Source organism: Spermophilus citellus (assembly GCF_964194105.1).
Source record: "Spermophilus citellus genome assembly, chromosome: 1".
In the NCBI taxonomy this organism is placed as follows: domain Eukaryota; kingdom Metazoa; phylum Chordata; class Mammalia; order Rodentia; family Sciuridae; genus Spermophilus; species Spermophilus citellus.
Window position 1 is genome coordinate 235,805,181 of NC_138182.1, and position 21,147 is coordinate 235,826,327.

The following is a 21,147-nucleotide window of genomic DNA, read 5'->3' on the forward strand; positions in this document are numbered from 1 at the left end:
TTTTTAGTTTAAGTTAAAGCTATATAATGTACTTAAATACAAGAAATGCCCATTTTGGGGCTGGGGATGTGGCTCAAGCGGTAGCACGCTTGCCTGACATGCGTGCGGCCCGGGTTCGATCCTCAGCACCACATACCAACAAAGATGTTGTGTCTGCCGATAACTAAAAAATAAATATTAAAATTTTCTCTCTCTCTGTCTCTCTCTCTCCCCTCTCTTTAAAAAAAAAGAAAAAAGAAAAAAAAAAGAAATGCCCATTTAAAAAAAGCCATAGACTTATATTATGATACCTCCCTGGTTCAAACGGGTCTTTCCTTTGCTAGTCAACAATTAGTATAAAAGGAAATAGAAAAACTAAATAAATTAGTGTTGCTTTTCCCAGTTGAAGAAAAATGTTTCTACTATGATTACTTTGTGCCTTTGGGTTTCAATTTCTTTACTTCTTCTTCTGGTTTCTCTTTTTTGGGCTTTTTAATTTCCCTTGGAATGATGTCATCAAAAGGATTAAACAAAACCTATGAAAAGAAATATGTTGAAAACATTATTCTATTTTTTAAACTTCACTCAAAAAAAAAACAATATTTAATTGCATCAAAAGTGTCCATATTTCCCCCCATAAATATTATTAGCATAGTGATAGATCTACTACTTGAAGTACTTCCACTTATATGGTCTCACTGGATTCTTCCAAGAAACCTATGTGCTATTAAGTAAAGGATATTCTGTCTTATCTCTATTTTACAAAAGGAAAAATACTTAGGAAAATGTAAATGACACACAGTAAGAGAAACAAAGTCAGACATTTTGACTCCAAATCAAATGCTTTTAAGGGCCTTGCTCCCTTCATAAAAAATAACTCTTTAACTATGAAGTCATTTCTTTAGGCTAAAATAAATCTAACTCCTCCAACTTTCCAACATGAGTTGAGTTTTTCATTCATTGGACTATCATATAAAGTTTCATCTTTGAATTCAAAACCTTTACTTTTTTACTTTAAAAAATTCTTAAATCATAAATTGTGCCTAAATACATAAGTGAATCATTGTATTTAGTACAAAACCATCATCTAGTAGTTTAAACATATTAAGTCAACTCCTCTTAAATGGCAATTGAAGTCCCATATCTCATAATAATCATGCTCCTACCTCACAACTTTTGATTTTGTGTGGATTACGTGGTCTTTCGTCATCATCAATGTCTACTTCTGTGAGTCGCAGCATGTTATATACCGTGTCCCCTGTAACCTAATAAAAATATAAAATGTAATTGCAAATATATTTAATTATCCTTTGAATTAGGGGACTTTTGTAAATACTTTGTAAATAGTTAAAAGAGAGTTTCAGAGGCTGGGATTATAGCTCAGTGGTAGAGCACTTGCCTAACATGTGTGAGGCACTGGGTTTAATCCTTAGCACCACATAAAAATAAATAAATAAAACAAAAGTACTGTGTCCATATACTACTAAAAAATATACATACATACATAAAAAATAATTTCATATTATTCCATAAGAATATATGTATTAAACATAATGCAAATAAGGTGACTTCATTTTAAGGGAGAAAAGCACAGATGGGTTCAATCTCTCGCTAGGCTTTTGGATAAATTTCCAATATGTACTTAGTACCATCTTTTACTAAAATTAAAAATGTAATGCCAATTACCATCTTATTGAATGACAACTTTCAAACATCATACACAAAATTAGATTTTAGAGTAAGAGGGTAAGTAAGTAATAACAATGTGATAAACATTATACAGACACCTCAGTCAATCCACATAAACAGCTAACTAATAATAACAATCATTATTGTTCTTCTATATTTAAAAAAAAACTGAGACTCAAAGAGGTTATAGAGCCAACAGTAGTGGCTTTTCCAACTTATAACCACTTTGCTAAATTTTTTCACTGATGTATAAATTATATAGTACCATTTGTAAAAGATAGTACAAATGTAACTTAAATATCATTTTATTATACACTCTTTTAAAAAGCTTTTTAATTATACATGGACACAATATTTTGTTTATTTATTTATTTTTAAGAATTTTTTTAGTTGTATATAGACACAATGCCTTTATTTTATTTATTTATGTTTTTATGTGGTGCTGAGGATCAAATCCAGTGCCTCTCACATATGCTAGGCAAGCACTCTACCAGTAAGCCACAATCCCAGCCTGGGTTATTCAATTTTTATGTGGTGCTGGATCAAACCCAGTGCTTCACATGTGTGAGGCAAGTGTTCTGCCACTGATCTATAATCCCAGCCCCTATTACACTCTTTTTTTGTAAAAAAATAATATGGAGGAAAAATCTATGGTCATTAGAAAACCTGAGATGGGAGTCTCTTGAAAGAATAGGCTAATCTATATTTTCTAAACATGGTGTTAAAAATTAGACAACAGGGGCTGGGGATATAGCTCAGTTGGTAGAATGCTTGCTTGCCTCACATGCATAAGGCCCTGGGTTCAATCTCTAGCACCAAAAAAAAAAAAAAAAAAAAAAGACAACTAATTACATTTCATGATTTTAATGTGATTCCTTTAATTCAACATTTCCCAAGATATAGTTTTTCAATTGTATTGTTTGTTTTTTCCTCTTTTATCATCACAAAATCCAGTTTTGCCTAGGATCTGAGAAAACAATTCTTACTAAACCAGTACAGGGGGCTGATAAGCTAGAGGTATCTAATAGGTCTAAAAATTAAAATGTATAGGAATATATTTATGAGAAGATAGAAGAATGATAGAAGAAAACTTTCAGGATACCTATTTATTGGGAATTATTGAAAATTCTATGGAAAGGATATGCCCTGAAAGGTATTAAATGTGAGCAGAATTAAATTAGTACTATCCAAAGTAACATTTCCAATAAAAGCTTTCAATGTCAACTTCTATTTTAAACTAAAGGGAATTAATAAAATTACCATTAATAAAGTAAACTTTAAACTAGTGTTATGTGACTTTTTTTTTCAGTGCTGGGGATAGAACTCAGGCCCTTCACACACATGCTTGTTAAGCACTCTACCACTGAGTCACACCCTCAGCCCCTAAGTATCTTTCTAAAAATGTAAAAACCATCATTGCTGAATGGCATGGTAGCTGATACCATTAGTATGATTTTTAAGGACAGAAAACATTAAATTCATAACAAACAACTGAACTGATTTGAAACATGATAAAGAATTCACAAGTCTTTTAAAGTTCATTATAATAGGAACATATTCCATCATTTTTTTAAAAAATAAATCAATTCAAGGGATATTTTCATGAAGGCAGCTGTTAGATAAATTCATCATATCTGTCACAGAACCTAAAGAATCACATAAAACCAAAAACCAAATCACAGGTTTAGGACAACAGGACACAAACCTTTCCAAAGATGGTATGCTTATTGTTAAGTTCATCTGCTCGACCCAGTGTAAAGAAAAACTGGCTGCCATTATCATGAGGACCAGCATTTGCCATGGCAACCAGTCCTCTCCGATTAAAACGCAACCGTGAGTGAAATTCATCCTGAAGCATAAAAAAACAATTCAGTGAATGTTCTCAGTTACAAGATACTTCATTTCATATTCAATCATTATGCAGCTAACCAGCAAGGTCCCATATAATGTCTAATAAAAAATTGCTAAAGTTTTATTTAACTGATTTTCAAGTATAATCAAATCCAAAATTTACTATTCAGTACTCTTAAACTTGAATTCACTAGCCTGTGTCTTCTAAATATACTCAGCAATAAATATAGCCTATTTTGTGGAAAATTGCATACGTACACATAGAGCAAAGAACTCATTCAAACTATTGACTATTTTCGTAGTCAAAATCATCAAAACTTTTAAAACCTATTATTTCTCCAAGGAATTCAGCTTTGAACCATTGTGAAGTCCTCAACTATTGCTCCTCCTAAACTCTTTTAAATGTCAAGAAATAATCCTCTCTTCCTCTTCCTCTTCTTCTTTTGATTCAAAGAATCTACCAGGATAGTGCTAATGTGATTTGACACAGTCCTAAGTTAAATATTCTCTTACCTGGTATTGAACTCATTTGCCAGTTTTCAAAATAGCAGGTAAAAGCCTTTCTAAAGTGGTTTTCTTATTTTTATAGGACTACTTAACAGATTCCTTAGTCTCTGAGTTAACATAATTTGCATCCAGACCTGATACTGGAATCATATATTATATAGCATGTTATGTAATCAATACTTGTCATAAAAGAAGTAATGAATAATTCTTAAGAGATCTGAACTCAATGCATCATAACTCTGAATAATGTGTTTAAAATGACCTAACTGAAAATAACAAAACAAAGATTTCAAGTTAGGAAAGAACTGTCAAAAAGAGCTATTCTGTTACACCAAATTATAGAATAAAGGAATGCTTCCTACAAGAATGTAGGCTCTAAAACCATGAGACATTTCACCTTAGTAAAATATAAAATAGTCTAAACAGTTACATCTGAGTTTTTTTTTAATAACCATTCACATTTTCTAAGATCATTATCCAGAAATTAAAGCAAAATTTTAACTATTTTTCTCAAGAATCATACATCAGACTATGACCCAGTAAAAGATGAAAGGAGACTCCAGATACTCTATCCCATTAGAACAAACACAAAGTGTCTTTATAAATTCCCCTATTTAAGAACTATTAATTTTTACTCACCCAAAGGAATTAATGTTGGTACCATCAGACTAATAACAAACACAATTTTTAGCTTTTTACTTAAACCCTCTACTGTTCCTTACTTTGTTTTGTTTTGCAATACTGGGAATCAATCCCAGCACCTCGCACATGCTAAGCAAGCACTCTACCAATGTGCTATTCCCCTGGCCTCTTAATTTCTTTAGTATGATATTCTTTTTCTTCTTAGGTCTGTGTTGGCAATTAAGAAATTTCTCACTTACTCTTAACTAATATACCTTTTTATAAATCTTTCTTATGTTGCTTCTTCTATTCTCCTTATGGTTTCCCATTGTGGCATGCATTCTGTGTTAGAGACTATTGTGTATAATTGAAAATAAATTTTGCTAAGTGAGACTGAACTGTATTCCCTCAAAAATTTTACATTGAAGCCCTAATCCCCAATATGACTACATTTGGGTCTGGGAGGAGGCAATAAAGGTTAGATGAGGTCATAAGGAGGAGTCCCTAACCCAAAAGGGTTCATGTCCTTACAAGAAGAGGATTAAGACACCAAAGTTCATTCTCTCTGCCCTATGTGAGACCTCAGAGTAGGAAAGCCAAATACAAACGAGGGAAACACCCCACCAGGATCCAAATTGCCAGACATAATGATCTTGGACTTCCCAGCCCCCACAGAACCATCAGAAATAAACTTTTGTTGTTTAAGTCACACAGTGTGTGGTATTTGGTTATAGCAGCCTAAGCAAACAACTCTAAGATTCCAAAGGATTTAAGTAAATTGTTTTAAAATAAAATAGCATATGCAATATTCTAAAAATCCTTTATATTTATAGAGATGCAAAGATTAGAAAAAGTCAGACATCAGAAAATATGTTATATGGTCTTTTTTATGAATCACATTATTTTCACTACCATCTTTAGTTCTACCTGTACTCAATCTAACATAAAATCTTGCAATAAGACAACTTAGAAAGAATATTTGGTAGGGTAAGTGTTGCTCTTATCCTTGCATGATTCTAAATGATAGTTGGTTTTGTATACTAATGTGAAATTATTTTTCTTCTTGTGGAGCACAATCATCTTCAGTAAAACAATCCAAGCTGACTTGCAAAATAATAATGATAATAGTAATTCAGTCTTACTTTGAATGGGGCTCCATAGATAGACTCTCCGCCAGTCCCTGTGCCAGTAGGATCTCCCCCTTGGACTATAAAACCAGGCACAACTCTATGAAAAATGGTGTTGTCATAATAAGCTGAAAAAAAAAAAGTTTTTAAATACTTTATCAATTTCTAAAATTAAGTGTTATCTATGGTTATCAGAATTAATATGTCACTAGAATCACAAGATTTATTTTCCAGAATGTTAAATAGGTTTCCAAATCAAAACTGTTTTTTTCTCTACTTCTTATAAAGTATTTACTTTCAAAACCGCACATGCTTCAATAGAAACCTTGGTAGTAGTTGTTTTGTTTTTATTTCCAAGATTCTCTCAAACTCTGGATTATTGTTTTCAGAATAAAAATCAGAGAAATAGAGCTCATGTGCAAACACACTATTATCCCAAGTCAAAACATTTAAAAAGCAGGATATATAAGACCCATATATATATTACAGCGGAGGGAAGGGGGAGACGAAAGAGGTCTTTGTTACCTGTGTCTTCAAATTTTAAATTATGCCATCCTATTCTTTTTCCTTACTTCCTATTAAGTCTTTCATGATGTCAGCTTTTTCTTTTAAGGTTTTCTTTATAATTTTCCCAATCATATTCTTGTGGAATGCATAAAATTTTATAATATCATATATAAATGAGTATAAATTTTCTAGAATCTTTATACCATAATTTTTTGTTATATCATGGTTGGCATTTCCAATTTACACAAATTTTTTATATCTACTATTTCTACTTCCCTATAACTTATTAATAATTGCTGTTGAACTATGAATTTAAAGTTGTTCTGGAAGCAAACCATGTGTTATAATAGATTTTGCAGTTTTCAGTTTATTTTACTCTTATATTTATGCATCGTATTCATAAGTTTTTTGAATAAGGAAGCTTTATTAATTCATCACATATACTCATAATATCCTCCTGAATGCTATCTACTATTGAAAAAACAAAGTTAAATGAATCTCAAATACGAAACAGAGTTCCTATGTTTCCACTGTAATTCTACTATTTCTCATTACAGTTTTTATTTCAGGCTGTCCAATGGTTTTATGATATGTTTGACTAATTTACATTTCCAGTCCAAATACATACAGGAATTTATATTTGCATTTTAATATCAGCTTTCTGTATTTTTTCTAATAGAATTGTGTTTTGTGTTTAATTTTGCATATTGTTTTCACTGACAACTTTTTTATATCTAAAGTTCATTTGTGATGAGTCTGCCCTATTTACTTTATCCTCTCCAGTATTTTTTTAAACATATATTTTAGTTTCATTAAAAAAAACTTTTATAACTTGTGGCATGTTAATGTACACATTTATATTTTTCACTTCTAAAGAATGAATAAACTCCTGTTAATGGAAGTAGAGGATAAAAATAACTAAAGGATGTATCATGAAGAGACAAGGCAAAATATTGGCATAAATATTATGGGCATAAATTAATTTTATTCCTTCCTTACACTTCAGATAACTAATGAAATTATAAAAGGTATTCATTATAATACATTTTTGACCTGACAATTTATTAAAAATTACATTCATCATAAATGTTCACCTAACTATACTACAAAGACCTAAAATCCAAGATTTAGTTTGTATAATAGTAGATCTTTTGTTTTTGGAAAGGCTGTGATCTTCCCTTTAACTATTTTACATTAAACAATGCTCTTTATATATATGGTATTGATTTGAGTGTTATAAGATCAAGGAATCAAAGACTTGAAAGAATCTAACTGGGGTTTTCTGAATTATATTTTTAACACCTTGACTTTACTCATTTGTGAGTATCTTTTTCAAATCATTCTTCTCAGGCTTCTTGTTAGCCTTTCCAATAACAATTCAATCTTTTATTTGCTAAATTAAGAGAATTACTCTGATTATTTTTCTTACTATTTTTCTATTCTTTTTTCTTTCTTCTTGTATTCTTATAAATTGAGAATGATTTTTTTGTTGCCATAATTGAGCTCCCTCATCATCCAACTTACCAACCTCATTATTTTTCTTCATTGTTATTTTATATCCAGATATTTTCTGTTTCTTCCATTTACCTGGATATGGTTTGCAATTTACCATTCATTCTTTCTAATGTTTTTGTAATTTAACTCTCCTCCTATAAAATTTGAGCTTTTTATTCTTTAAAACTTCTTACCAGAAGCAAGTCTGACTTTTTTGTGTCTTATGTGCTTCTTAGCTTTGTTGACAGTTATTTGAGGCCTCTCTAACTAAACTACCTGTCTGACTCTATTTCCTTCCTGCCTGCCATAACAATTATTAATAATGGTTTTTGCAGACATCTTCTTTCTCTTCTCTCTCTCTTTGTCTTTTTTGTTTTAATTTTATTTCTTAAATCTTCTCCTGGTATTTATCTATTTGGAGAGTTCTCACTATCCCATAATACTAGATACTGTGGATTCTCTTTTTACATCTTGTTTCTGGCCCAAAATGCTATTTTCTGATACTTTAAAACATATTTTCTCTAAAAATCATATATAACTTAGGAGGACTATGATTTGCCACCACTAAAGATATTCAAAACCAAATGCAATGTATTCTAAAACCCAACAAGACATTCTAAAAATGTTAGAAATGTTTAGTTTGATAAGAAAATATTGTGAAGTGGAAAACACTCAAGTGAATGTAAATTTCTGTAACATTTTTAAAAGAAAAGTCATCACCTTATGATTCAAATCTTAAAAAAAAATAGACATTGATAATAAGATTAGTGAATGCTAGATGGAAGACGACGGAAAAACTGGAATTTTGAACAGATATTAAAAGCTAGGTACTAAAAAATGAAAAGAGAAAACACTCTTAAACAACAACAACAACAAAGGAAAACCAGTATGAGGATATTCATGAAAGTGTAAGGAAAGTGAAAGTGAGAAGGAAATGTTCAGGAAATAAAGGTAATAGCTGAAACCACATGGTTAATGCAATGAGAAATAAAATTAGAAAGCTAGAAAGCCAAACTGCCTGAGAATTCAAATATTAGAAGATTAAATAGAAGAAAAAGAAATTAAAGATGAAAGTCAGGAAGACCAGATAACAGGCAACTGCAGTTAGGAAGGTGAAAGTCAAGGCAATCTGGGGAAAAAAAATTTGATAAATTTAGTCTTACATTAGTTTAGTTGTAGCTGACATTGTAAGGTTCCAGAAGAAAAGTCCACTAAGTCATGCCATACTGGTGCTAAGAAGGGAAGAAATGGCTGGAGTTCTAATTGTGACAGCCATTTGCATGAAAGTAATAACAGAAGAGTGAAGACAACAGAACTAGAGACAATCTTAGGAAATATCTGTATTTAGAATATTAAAGAAAGAAAAAAATGATCAAAGTATTATTTGCTAAAATAAATTTCTGTTAAAACCATATAGATTTATTTTGGAAAAAGCGTTATCTCCCCTCTCTATTTTCTGACACATAGCTCAAGACCATATCACTCATATCAACACGCACTACTCATTACCACTATCCAACACCAATCTTCAATGTTGTGAAAAATACACTACAGTTCATTTTTAATTTAACTATAATTTCTCAAGAATTATAATTACCTTCCAAACAAAGCTGAATGAAATTTCTGCACGCTTTAGGTGCTTCTTTTGACCACAATTCTATGTCAATATCTCCAGCTGTAGTTTTCAATAAAACCTGCAGAAAGAATATTATATCATTATATTAACATTTTGATAATGAGTTGAATCACTATTCAATTTGAAGCATTCACCAATGATTTTCTGATTTCAGAACATTAGAAACTGCTTGACTTTTGTTTTTATACTAAACAAAATTTCAAATATGCAGTGTAAATTATTATACATTTAGATCTCTCAATATATCATTTTCAGAAATAGTTTAGGATTTAAGAAAAAATAATACATACCATTTTTTAATCACAGAAAAGAACTTAATTATTTAAAGATGATAATCAAACTTTTTATAATTGTTTCTCATCATCACTTCCAATAAAATTGGTGTATTAAGAAATTTAAATGCAGATTCATTAAATTATGACATTATAATTTTATAATTACTCATTTACAATTACACTGTCACTCTACTTTTTCATTTGCTACTCATAATTTATGGAATAATATTCTTAATCTAATTCTGATTCAGACTAAAATGATATGTTTTAAAAGTAAATAGAAGCCTTTGATAGCTTCCTTTCCACCTGCTCATGGCAGTGATTACTTCTTGGTGAAACAACCAGAACCCCTACTGAGTATGCAGGAGGCAATAGTTTATAACTGACTTACTAATAACCACAAATAACAAAAAGAAGAAGAGGAGGAGGAGGAGGAAGAAGAGGAGGAGGAGGAGGAGGAGGAGGAGGAAGAAGAGGAGGAATGTTAAACCCTAAGTTTGAACACTATGGCATCCATCTTTTCCCTTTTTTGCCAAGTACACCAAACTTGATCAATGTCAAAATTGTGGCCACCGCAATAATTTAGAAAGTTCTTACAAATAAAGTATATGCAGTGTACACTATTTTAAAAATAACTGATTCTCAGAGAAAGTCACTATCATTGATAGAAGCCATACTTCTTTTTTTCCCCTAAAACTCCTGCATTAGTTTTCACAAAAACACTTTTTTGGAAATGGAGGAAGCATACAAACCATTCAATTAAGTCCATGCCCCTGCCTTGTAGGGATGCCTAAGAGTTGCAAACTGCCCAAGTTAAGAAAGCTGAGTTAGCAAAGCAAGAAGAGCATTTCAGGACTGGGGCTGTAGCTCAGTGGCAGAGCACTTGCCTTGCATGTGTGAAGCACTCAGTTTGATCCTCAGCATCACATGAAAATAAGTAAATAAACATTTTGTATCCATTTACAATTAAAAAAATATTTTTAAAAAAAGAAAAGCATTTCAATCACCTCTTTCTATTCAGTACATTTTTTGCTACAACTACCCTTCAATTTGTATTTCAGAAGTTCGGATAATGCTGCCATGAATTTTTATAACATTGATGAATTCATTAAATCTTTCTGGGCTTCTACAAGCTACATAGTTCTGCTACAAATACTCTTCAGTGACCACGAGAATGGGAGAAATGAAAATATCTGCACTGAGGTAGATTTTTAAATAGTTTCCTTAACTGCTAAGGAAATATAAAAGAATTAGAAATGCAAACATGCACAATTTTCTTAATCCATTTAGTACCAAACAGGGAACATTTGTTAAAATGTCTCCCATGTCAGCTTCTATGCCAGACATTTTGGATACTTTATTCCATTAAATTCTAACCTACAAGGTAGGTATTATTAATCCCGTGTTACTGATGAACAAACCAGAAACTCAGAATACCTTTATCCAAGATTTCACAGTGAATGATTTAAGCCAAAAGTTCAGACTATAAAGAATATAGAATTTAAGCCAAAAGTTTTCAGACTGTAAAGAATATAAAGAATAAAGTTTTCCCTATATCATCATACTGCCTCCAAAAAGTTCTCCATATTTTCTATACTATTCTGGTTAAAAAAAAAAAAAAAGTCCTTCAAGTTCTAGAACCCTGCCATATATCTCAAAAGAAATCCCTGAGATTGCCCTGGTCACAACTGATTTGAGTAGAGAAAAATGCTTAAGTCAAAAGCAATTATATATTGGCTGAATATATGTAAAGTAAGACCTTCTAGCATAGATTGGCATGAAACAGTGCACAAGAGATATTCTATAATGGATAGAGACAAACCAACCCAACTTGATTCTCACTTCCCTGGGAAATAAACATTAGGCTATAAATGGGAAGACTGAAAAACTCCTTCTACTGAGAACAGATCTGGAACAAAACTATGCAGTGTCTTCTGATTTTTCCATGAAGCTTGATATACATCCAAATCTTTAAAGTATTGTACACCTAAAAAGACAATATCCTATCCTATTCCATTATCCCCTTATATAGCTAAAATGAGGCACTATTGGTAAAGAAAATATTAACACGTTTTCTTTACTTTGTAAAGCAATGCTTTCCAAATTTTTTGAAAGTGTGCAAACTGATTAGCAAAAAATTTAAAAAGTCCTGGCACAGTGGTATTGGAATCCCAGTTACTGCAATCCTGAGGCAGGAGGATCACAAACTCAGGCCAGGCTGGGCAATTAGCAAAAACCAGCCTCAAAAATAAGTAAATAAATAAAAAGTGCTGGGAATGTAACCCAGAGGTATTATACCTTTGGGTTCAATCCCTAGTTCTGTGAAGGAAAGAAGGAGAGGGAGAGAGAAAGGAAGGGAAGGAGGGAGGGAGGGGACAGGAGAAGAGAAAGAAAAGTGAGAGTGGAGAATAAGTAAAGGCTTAGAGCTCATTTTTAAAACTTAAATATATATAGTACTATATTGCTGTAATATATATATATCAAATAAAATACGATTTTATAAGATTAAATAAACAGTATTTTAAAATAATTCTTATTTATTATTAATGGTATAATGAATCTGTTTAAGTTTATTAAGATATAATCCACATATCAAACATTTCACCCTTTTAAAGTAAAAAATTCAGTGGTTTTTAGTATAGTCACAGTGTTGAGCAATCATTGCCATTAATTCCATAACATTTTATCACCCTAAAAAGAAACTTTGTACCCATTATCAATCAGTACCCATTTCCCTATGGCAACAATAATCTACTTTCTATCTGCATGTACCTGCCAAATGGACATTGCATATAAATGGAATCACTGAATATATGTCCTTTTGTTCTGGCTTCTTTCATTTGGTATAATGTTGCTTTCAAATTATTCAAAAGGTCTATTTTCTTTTTTCCCACACTTAGTTTTCAAATGTCTTGAAAACTCAATCAAGAATATGAAAAGTGCAAGAAATAAAATCAAGAATTAATAAAAGGGATGGACTCAAACTAAAAAGCTTGTTTTTCAGCAAAACAATCAATGAGTTGAAGAGAGAGCTTACATTTCAGGAGCAAATTTTTGCCACATGCATATCAGATAGAGCACTAATCCCCAGGATATATGAAGAACTCAAAAAACTTAACACCAAAAAAAAAAAAAAACAAAAAACAAAAAAAAAACAAACAACCCAATCAATAAATGGGCTAAGGAACTGAATAGGCACATCTCAGAAGAAGATACACAATCAACAAATACATGAGAACATGTTCAACATCACTACCAATTAGAGAAATGCAAATCAAAACTAAGATTTCATCTTACTCCAATCAGAATGGCAGCTATGAAAGACACAAACAACAATAAGTTTTGGCGAGGATGTGGGGAAAATGGCACACTCTTACATTGCTGGTGGGATTGCAAAATGGTGCAGCCAATCTGGAAAGCAGTATAGAGATTCCTTGGAAAACTGGGAATGGAACCACCTTTTGACCCAGCTATCCCATTCCTCGGTTTATACCCCAAAGGACTTAAAATCAGCATATTACAGGAACACAACCACATCAATGTTTATTGCTGCACAATTCACAATAGCTAAACTGTGGAACCAACATAGATGCCCTTCAGTAGATGAATGGATAAAGAAAATGTGGTATATATACACAATGGAATATTATTCAGCATTAAAAGAATAAAATCATGGCATTTGCAGGTAAATGGATGGAGCTGGAAAATATAATCCTAAGTGAAATTAGCCAATCCAAAAAACCAAATGCCGAATGATTTCTCTGATTTAAGAATGCTGATTCATAATATGCTGAGGGGGGGATTAAATGAACTCTAGATAGGACAAAGGGGAAAAGAAGAGGGAGCTGAAAGGAGGGAGAATAGGGGTAGGGAAGACAGTGGATGCAATGGTCATCATTACACTAAGTACATGTATGAAGACACAAAGGATATGATTCTATTTTGTGTACAACCAGAGATATGAAAAATTGTGCTGTATATGTATGAAAAAAATCTCATTGTGTATAATTTATATAAAATGATTAATGAATAATATTATAATCTTTTTATTATTAGCTCTTTGAATTATAATACATATTTATACTCATAGCATATCTCAATTTAAATACTACTTTCATCAGAAATATTAGACCAGTAGACTTCATAAAAAACATATTTATAATTTTGTTGCAAAATTGAACATTATTAAATAATTGAGTCATAAAAAATAAAGAATATGAAAAGGTCATATATGATAGTACACACCTATAATCCCAGCAATTCAGAAGGCTTAGGTAGAAGTGTCACAAGTTGGAGGCCAGCCTCAGCAACTTAATGAGACCCTTAGCAGTTTAGGGAGACTATCTCAAAATAAAAAGGACTAGTGATGTGACTCAGTGGTGAAGCACTCCTGGGTTCAATCCTCCACAACAAAAGAGAGATTGTGCAATGGTTTCTATACTTATAGTGATAAGTATTTCAAACAAATATATATATTTTTAAAGTTTACCATTAACATTAATAAACAAAAATTCATATTTCAAATAATCTTGATAATAAATTCATAATTCTAAATTTTTCACAGACTTCCCATTCTGAGGCATCAATTCTACCATTTTCTTATTATTTGACTATATTTATACTAATATTATCTTCAATATGAAATTTGTGAGGTTTCTAAATCCAGTTAGCCAGTCATTAAACCACATCATAATAGAAAAAAAGTGACTGAACAAGTAATTGAACTTACATGATTTTTAAATATATATAAACTCTTACACTTAAACAAATAAAAGAGAAGATAAATACAAGTAGATGTAGATTTTCTCCCAACTCCCAAGAATGAATGGCTTTTCACATTTTAGGATGTATGTACATACAATCACTGCTATAAAAAACAAACAAACCAATGCACATCATCCCTCCCACCACAGGCTGCCCAACATCAAAGATGACACTTCCACTTACTATCTTTCTTAGCTTGGGCAAGGTATCTAACATGTGTATGATTCAATTCTCCATCTATAAACAGGGATAATATCTTCATAGGTTTGCTGCAGGACAAAATGAACTACTCTAAAGACTGCTTAGAGTAGTGCTTCACAAATAAGTGCTCAAAAAATGAGAGCCATAATCATAAAGAAAACAAGTAATAATAAATGTTGGTGAGGATGTGGGAAGAAAGGTACTCTTATACATTGCTGGTGGGAGTGCAAATTTGTACAACCACTATGGAAAACTGGAATGGAACTACCATTTGATCCAGTTATCCCACTCCTCCATCTATACCCAAAGGACTTAAAATCAGCATGCTACAGTGATGCGGCCATATCAATGTTTACAGCAACTCAATTCACAATAGCCAAGCTATGGAACCAACCTAAGTATCCTTCAACAGATGAATGAATAAAGAAAATGTGATATAAATACACAATGGAAAATTACTCAGCCATAAATAAGAATGGAATTATGGCATTTGCCAGTAAATGGATGGAACTGGAAAATATCATGCTAAGTGAAATAAGCCATTTCCAAAAAACCAAAGGCTGAATGTTCTCTCTGATATGGATGCTAACCCACAAAAAGGGAGGGTGGGAGGGGAAGAATAGAAGTTCATTGGATTAGAAAAGGAGAATGAAGGGAAGAGAGGAGGAGGGGGATAGGAAGGACAGTAGAAAAATAGGACATAACTTTCCTATCCTTGATTTGAATACATGACCAGGGTAACTCCACATTGTATACAATCACAAGAATAGGATCCTAATTAGAATAAGTTATACGCCAGGGAAGAATAATATGCCACAATGCATTTTGCAGTCATGTATATATAAAAAGAACAAATAAAATTTAAAATGATAGCCATTATTATTCTAAATATTATTCATAGATAAATATACATATTTTTTGCTCTAGGCAATTTATTCCTAGCAGTAAGAATGCACATATGGTTGGGCTACCTTGACTACCTGGTTTCTTAATTGTTTCATTTGACAAAGCTACTGAATTAATAAAGAAGGCATGACTCCTTCCTCCTTTGGCCATGACTACTTTGTCAGACCTCAGTGGTTCTTTTTCTTAAAGGACCCAAATAAGATGTTGGCAATTTAGATTATGTGATCATAATATGGAGAAATTTCAACCTCAATAGATTATCTTATACTTATGAAAATCTCTAACAAGTGCTACATTTCTGTGCCTTACCTTTAGGAGCTAAGTTTAGAGCACAACACAGCAAAATAAGACACTTATGGACAACATCCAGGGGTCAATAACTGCCATCATGTATCAATTATTTTCTAAGTTGATACCATGCTCTTTGAAGGGAGGAATTTTGTCCCATTTATTCTAAATATCTCTGTACACTTTCAATGCCTAATGTACCATTAGACAGTAAAGGCATTAAACATTCATTGACACACTTGTAATTATTACATCTGCTTTACATTCTTTCTTGGCCCATGCTCTCTGCAGTACAGAACTTTAAATTTTCAATCTCCTCAATCCTTGTGCTAGAAAAAGTCCCAAATGGATTTTGGAAAAAAAACTTGGATGAGGCATGCCTTATGTTCTCTTTCAACCCATTTCTCTTCAAAAGACAGGCTGCATTAATCACAACTTGTAATTATACCTTTATTTACATAATTATTTGTTCAACATATATTTCACTCAACTGAGTGCGTAACAGGTATGAAGCAGTTCCCCCCCCCCCGGCCCCAGAGCATCTCTAAAACCTAATATAAAGCCTGACATGTGTTGGATGCTCAAAAAAACATTTATAATGTATCCTTGTCAAAGCTTTTCATCTATATGACCATGCTAAACTATCCTCTAGAATAAAGCAACTAAATCTGCCTTCAGTGAGCAACAGTATAACTTCAAACTCCTCAAAGCTTAGTATATTTCAGAAGTTAAGAGAAATGTAATATTAATTCACCCATCCACTCATTCATTCTTTCAGTAAATATTTGAACTCCTTCTACTATGTGTCAAGCACTATTCTAGATTCTTGTCTCTGCACCTACAGTGTTTGCATTCTACACGGTAAAGGTAGAGGACAGGATACAATAAACAAATAATAAATATTGTAGGAAAAAAAATAAAGAAGTTAAGACAGCCAGGGATAATGGGATGCAGGGCCTGATTAAGGTTTGCAATTTCACAGAAAATCGATAAGTAAGGCCTTCTTGCTAAGGTTGACATGGGAGCAGTAAAACAGCACACGGGAAAGAGGAATAGCAACTGTGAAGGCCCTGCCCGGTGAGACAGGCAATCTAGTCTCTACCAGTGTTTACCATTTGGTGTTAACACAGCCCCCAAGAAACATTTAGAAATAGAAGGAGGTAGGTGTTTTTGAGTTTTCACACTGATGTGAAGTGGGGTGGGGTATGAGTGGAGATTCGGATGGGGATGCTCACCTATAATGCCCAGGAAAAGTTCAAACAGCAAAGAAGTGTTTGCCCCAGATACCCACTAATTGTTTTTGGTGGGGGCGCTGGGAATTATAGCATTTTTGTTTTTGACTTTCAAATTGCCCTGATTACATTACCAAATTTCAATGAATAAAAGATTGTATAAGTGATTTGTGATAAAATTACCAACAGAATTGCATTTTATATACATGTAGTTTTATCTCAATTCAACTTTACACATTTATATGTGTGTGTGTGTGTGTGTGTGTGTGTGTGTGTGTGTGTGTGTGTTTTTACTGGGGATTGAACCCAGGGTCTTGTGCATGATAAATAAACCTTCTATTACTGAACTGCGTCCCCAATCCCTCAACCACATTCTTCCAATCCCATTATATTTGTCATTTTGCTGGTTTATCACATTTAATATGTGATATGGACTAGGTCTCTGTTCAAGAACTCAGGTGACACATTCCACAATTGTCTCCTTTGCATCAAAAGATACATGAACACCCTGGATGGGAAGTTTCATGCCTTGGACATCAAATCTATCAGAAAATCCTCTCCCTTGGGGCTGGGGATGTGGCTCAAGTGGTAGCGCACTAGCCTGGCATTTGCAGGACGCTGGGTTCGATACTCAGCACCACATTAAAATAAAATAAAGATGTTGTGTCCACCGAAAACTAAAAACTAAGTATTAAAAAAAGAAAAAGAAAATCCTCTCCGATTCTAATGTGGTAACATTCTCCATTTTCTCTGATAACTACTTTGTTTTAAGACCAGCTCAATAGATGTCTGCTGCATGGTTCTTTCCCCCAACATTCCCAGTTGCTTACTCCTAAATCACTGCCATAGCGACAAAAATCTTCTTTCCAAAAGCTCATTTATCAGACATGCCAAAGGTTCTTCTTCACCTGCCTGCCTGTCAAAGTAAACCATAGCTATCCTATGTTAACAGCTAAGATAGTGCCTGGTCCCTAGCAAGTGCTCAATAAATAAGTACAGAGAGAATGGAGAATGATCGCTCTCCAAGTTAAGCTAAGAATATATCAAACTCAAAATTGCACTTTAAAAACCCGGAGACGCTAGAAGACGGCTGCGAGAGTTGGGACAAAGCAGGAAACCGGGCCAGAAAGCAGACAGAGAGAGACATCTCCACTTCAGGACTTTTTCAAGTCTATGCTGAGAAGTGCCAACTTTGGTGTTTTAGATGCAACACTGTCCTTAGGCAGGGAAAGGAACTAGGATTCTGTGGTCTTTTTTCAGCCCTAAGATCCCTGAACCCCTCTATCAGGCAGGTCTCATTTGAGGAGCCCAGGAACCATAGGTGAGGTGCTCACCTTCCCGTTCGTGGGAGGCTCCTGGATGTAGATGTTGCTCATCCTGCTCAGTGCTCAGGAATCCGCTCCTTAGTGAGGACGCCAGAGGCCAGCCAGTCACTAAATCCGGACGCCTATCAGAACACAATTCCTTAAGTTGTGTTGTCAGGAAAAGTTCCACTCGGTCACTGTCACAGAAGACAGCGACACCAAATACTATCCTGCCTCAAAACTAGTCCCTCACGGACGCCGCCATGTTGCTCCTGGACGCGAGCACCGCTAACCATGAGAAGGGGGACTCCCGTGTTCTCCAGAAAACAAAAAATGATTACAACGGTGTTATATACTAATATGATATTCGACATTATTATTTATAACGAAATAAAAAGAAATAACACGTAAATCCTGGCGGTGTTCACTTCACTAGGGTGCAGGTAACACATAGTTCCCGAAGCTGGCAGTAATGGTTCAGACCATGTATGTTCTGCAATATTAGTCGCCCGGAAACAGCATCCGTGGCTACTTGGTTCCGCCAGCCCCAGAGGCTTATCAGGCTTTTCCCCGCCGTCGGAAAGGTGCCGCGGCGCGGGTACAAGAGGTCGCTTTGTGTGTTGTCTTCGCAGCCCGCGGGAAGCAAACGCGTTCTCGAAAGCTAAGGGCTTCAACGACCCCTCTTAGGAGCGTCATGGCAGTCCCAGGTGAAGACCAACAGTGGGGCCCCGGTGTCCGGGAGAGGAAAGGAACCGGTGGGGTGAAGTAGGATAGGGTACGGTGGGGTAGGGAGCAGCGCCCATGGGGATTTAGGCGGAGGCCTAACCTGATTTGGTGGTCCCACACGAAGAAGTTTACAAGTCTAAAGGAAAAAAAAAAAAAAGGTATTGTCGTCACCCCTAGCCAAGCCCGATTGCACAGGATTATAGGAAAAGTGTATTGTAGAAGGGAGAGAAGTGAGGAATGGTAGGCCAAAGGGGACCGGCGGCCGAGAAGAAATGACTTTCACTTTGGTATGCCTTAAAAATAAAATTTGAAGTGGGAATACTTGGTGGACCCAGGTAGCCAGAGGCATTTGGACTGGAAGACACGGAGACGAAATGCGAGTGTACTTCTAGCTCTTCCTGTTGTGTGAAGTCGCTGTGTGGCAGTAGACCAGTTGCTTTTCCCTTTGTGGCCTCAGTTTAAGAAGGAGCTTTGTTAAAGGATAACTAGTAGTGTACCTTCTAGCTCCTAATTTCTGTGTCCAGAGAGTACTCTCCTTCCTAAAAGTGACAAACTCTGCAGACTAAGTACCCCAGAGATGTCCTGCTCTGCTCGTGACTCCCAGCATTTAGAAGTTCTAGTAGGGGAACTTAAATCTGCAGAACCCTGGTAGCAGAATATTTGGTAAATAGACCCCTTCCCCCTACTTGGAGATTAACAACCTACTTTAGTATAACAAAGATTCCGAAAAGTATTGCTTTAGAGCCCCAACTTTACTTAATCCCCACCCCCTTCCCAGGATTTTTAGATCAGGTTTTTTTTGTTCTGTGGAAACTTTTTCTGAAGATTATTTGAAGAAAGCGGTTATAGGAACACTACTTTTCTACCTTCCGCAGTTTGGGGAGGAGCATCTCTGGATCTGAGAGGAAATGTACACTCTTTATTAACTGCCTACTATATACTGGGCACTATCCTAGGTATGCCTTTGGAATACAGTTGTGAACAAGATAGACACTGTTGCTTTTCACACAGAAATTACAATTTAGCAGTGAAGAGGAATTTACACAAAGTGGGACTAGTACTATGTCAAGGAAAATACAAGGCCTTGGGGAGCACTTAGGGGACTCTTAACAGGGTACAACAGAGGCCAGACGGACTTTCCAGTGAATGTAGCATTTGGGATTAGACTTAAAGAATTATAGGAAGGGCAGAGTTCTGGGAAGGGAGATTGCAGTCAGAGGCACTAGATATGTAAAGGAAGAGGTGATAGGTGAAGAGGACATGAAAGATATTTGTTACAGATGTCACTCAGCAAACAAATGAAGAGAAGTGAGAAATTAACTAAAAGGAGATGACAAAAATAGCTAATATTTACTAAGGATTTACTATGTTATCATATGTGTCAGATACTATGGCAAATATTGTATTTTATCTCCTTTAACTTTCACAGCCACACTGTGGGATAAGCATTGATGTTCTCATGTTACACATAAGAAAACAGGAACAGAGAAATCAAGTAACTTGCCTCTATTATGAGAAAGTTCATAACTGACCAATCAATCTGGCTCCTAGACCATGTGCATTAATTCATTTTGCCACACTATATTATTGATTTACAAGGTAGTTTCTGGCTCTTGAAGGACCTTGCAAGTAGTGACAAGGAGTTTGGATGCCATCTTAGAAATCATAGGAAGTCATTTAAGAGTTTTTAAGCAAATTCATATTTTGAAAAATCATTCTGTCTATAGGGTAGATTGGAGGGGAGTTTGCCTGGAGGTACAGTCACTAGTTAGGAGTAATTCTGATTAAGTCATGATAATGCCTGCTAAGATATGGTCTCATTAAAAAAGGACAGAAACAAATAGGTTGGAGACATATTTTTGGTGGCTGAATTACTAGCAGTTGGTGATTGATTTGACATGGGTGTCATCATTATACAAAATACATGTGTGAAGATGTGAATTTGGTGTCAATATACCTTATATACAATCAGAGACATGATAAATTGTGGTATAATGGTGTATTAAGAATTGCAATGCAATAATAATAATAATAAAAGAA

At 34.1% G+C, this 21,147-nt stretch overlaps 2 protein-coding genes across 2 annotated transcripts in view; one reads left to right on the plus strand and one right to left on the minus strand.

The window, feature by feature from the left end:
• The window catches only part of CWC27 (CWC27 spliceosome associated cyclophilin), a 222,589-nt gene extending 203,873 nt beyond the window's left edge, over positions 1-18,716 (minus strand). The window contains exons 1-6 of the mRNA XM_081287395.1: positions 18,412-18,716; positions 9,373-9,469; positions 5,790-5,902; positions 3,374-3,517; positions 1,146-1,244; positions 412-515 (exon numbers count right to left, since the gene is read on the minus strand). Of these exons, the coding sequence (XP_081143521.1) occupies positions 412-515; positions 1,146-1,244; positions 3,374-3,517; positions 5,790-5,902; positions 9,373-9,469; positions 18,412-18,453 (599 nt within the window). The 5' untranslated portion in view covers positions 18,454-18,716. The remainder of the gene's footprint in view (positions 1-411; positions 516-1,145; positions 1,245-3,373; positions 3,518-5,789; positions 5,903-9,372; positions 9,470-18,411) is intronic.
• A 211-nt stretch (positions 18,717-18,927) lies between these two features.
• The window catches only part of SREK1IP1 (SREK1 interacting protein 1), a 33,220-nt gene continuing 31,000 nt past the window's right edge, over positions 18,928-21,147 (plus strand). Inside the window, exon 1 of the mRNA XM_081302190.1 lies at positions 18,928-19,088. Coding sequence (XP_081158316.1) covers positions 19,076-19,088 — 13 coding nt within the window. The 5' untranslated portion in view covers positions 18,928-19,075. The remainder of the gene's footprint in view (positions 19,089-21,147) is intronic.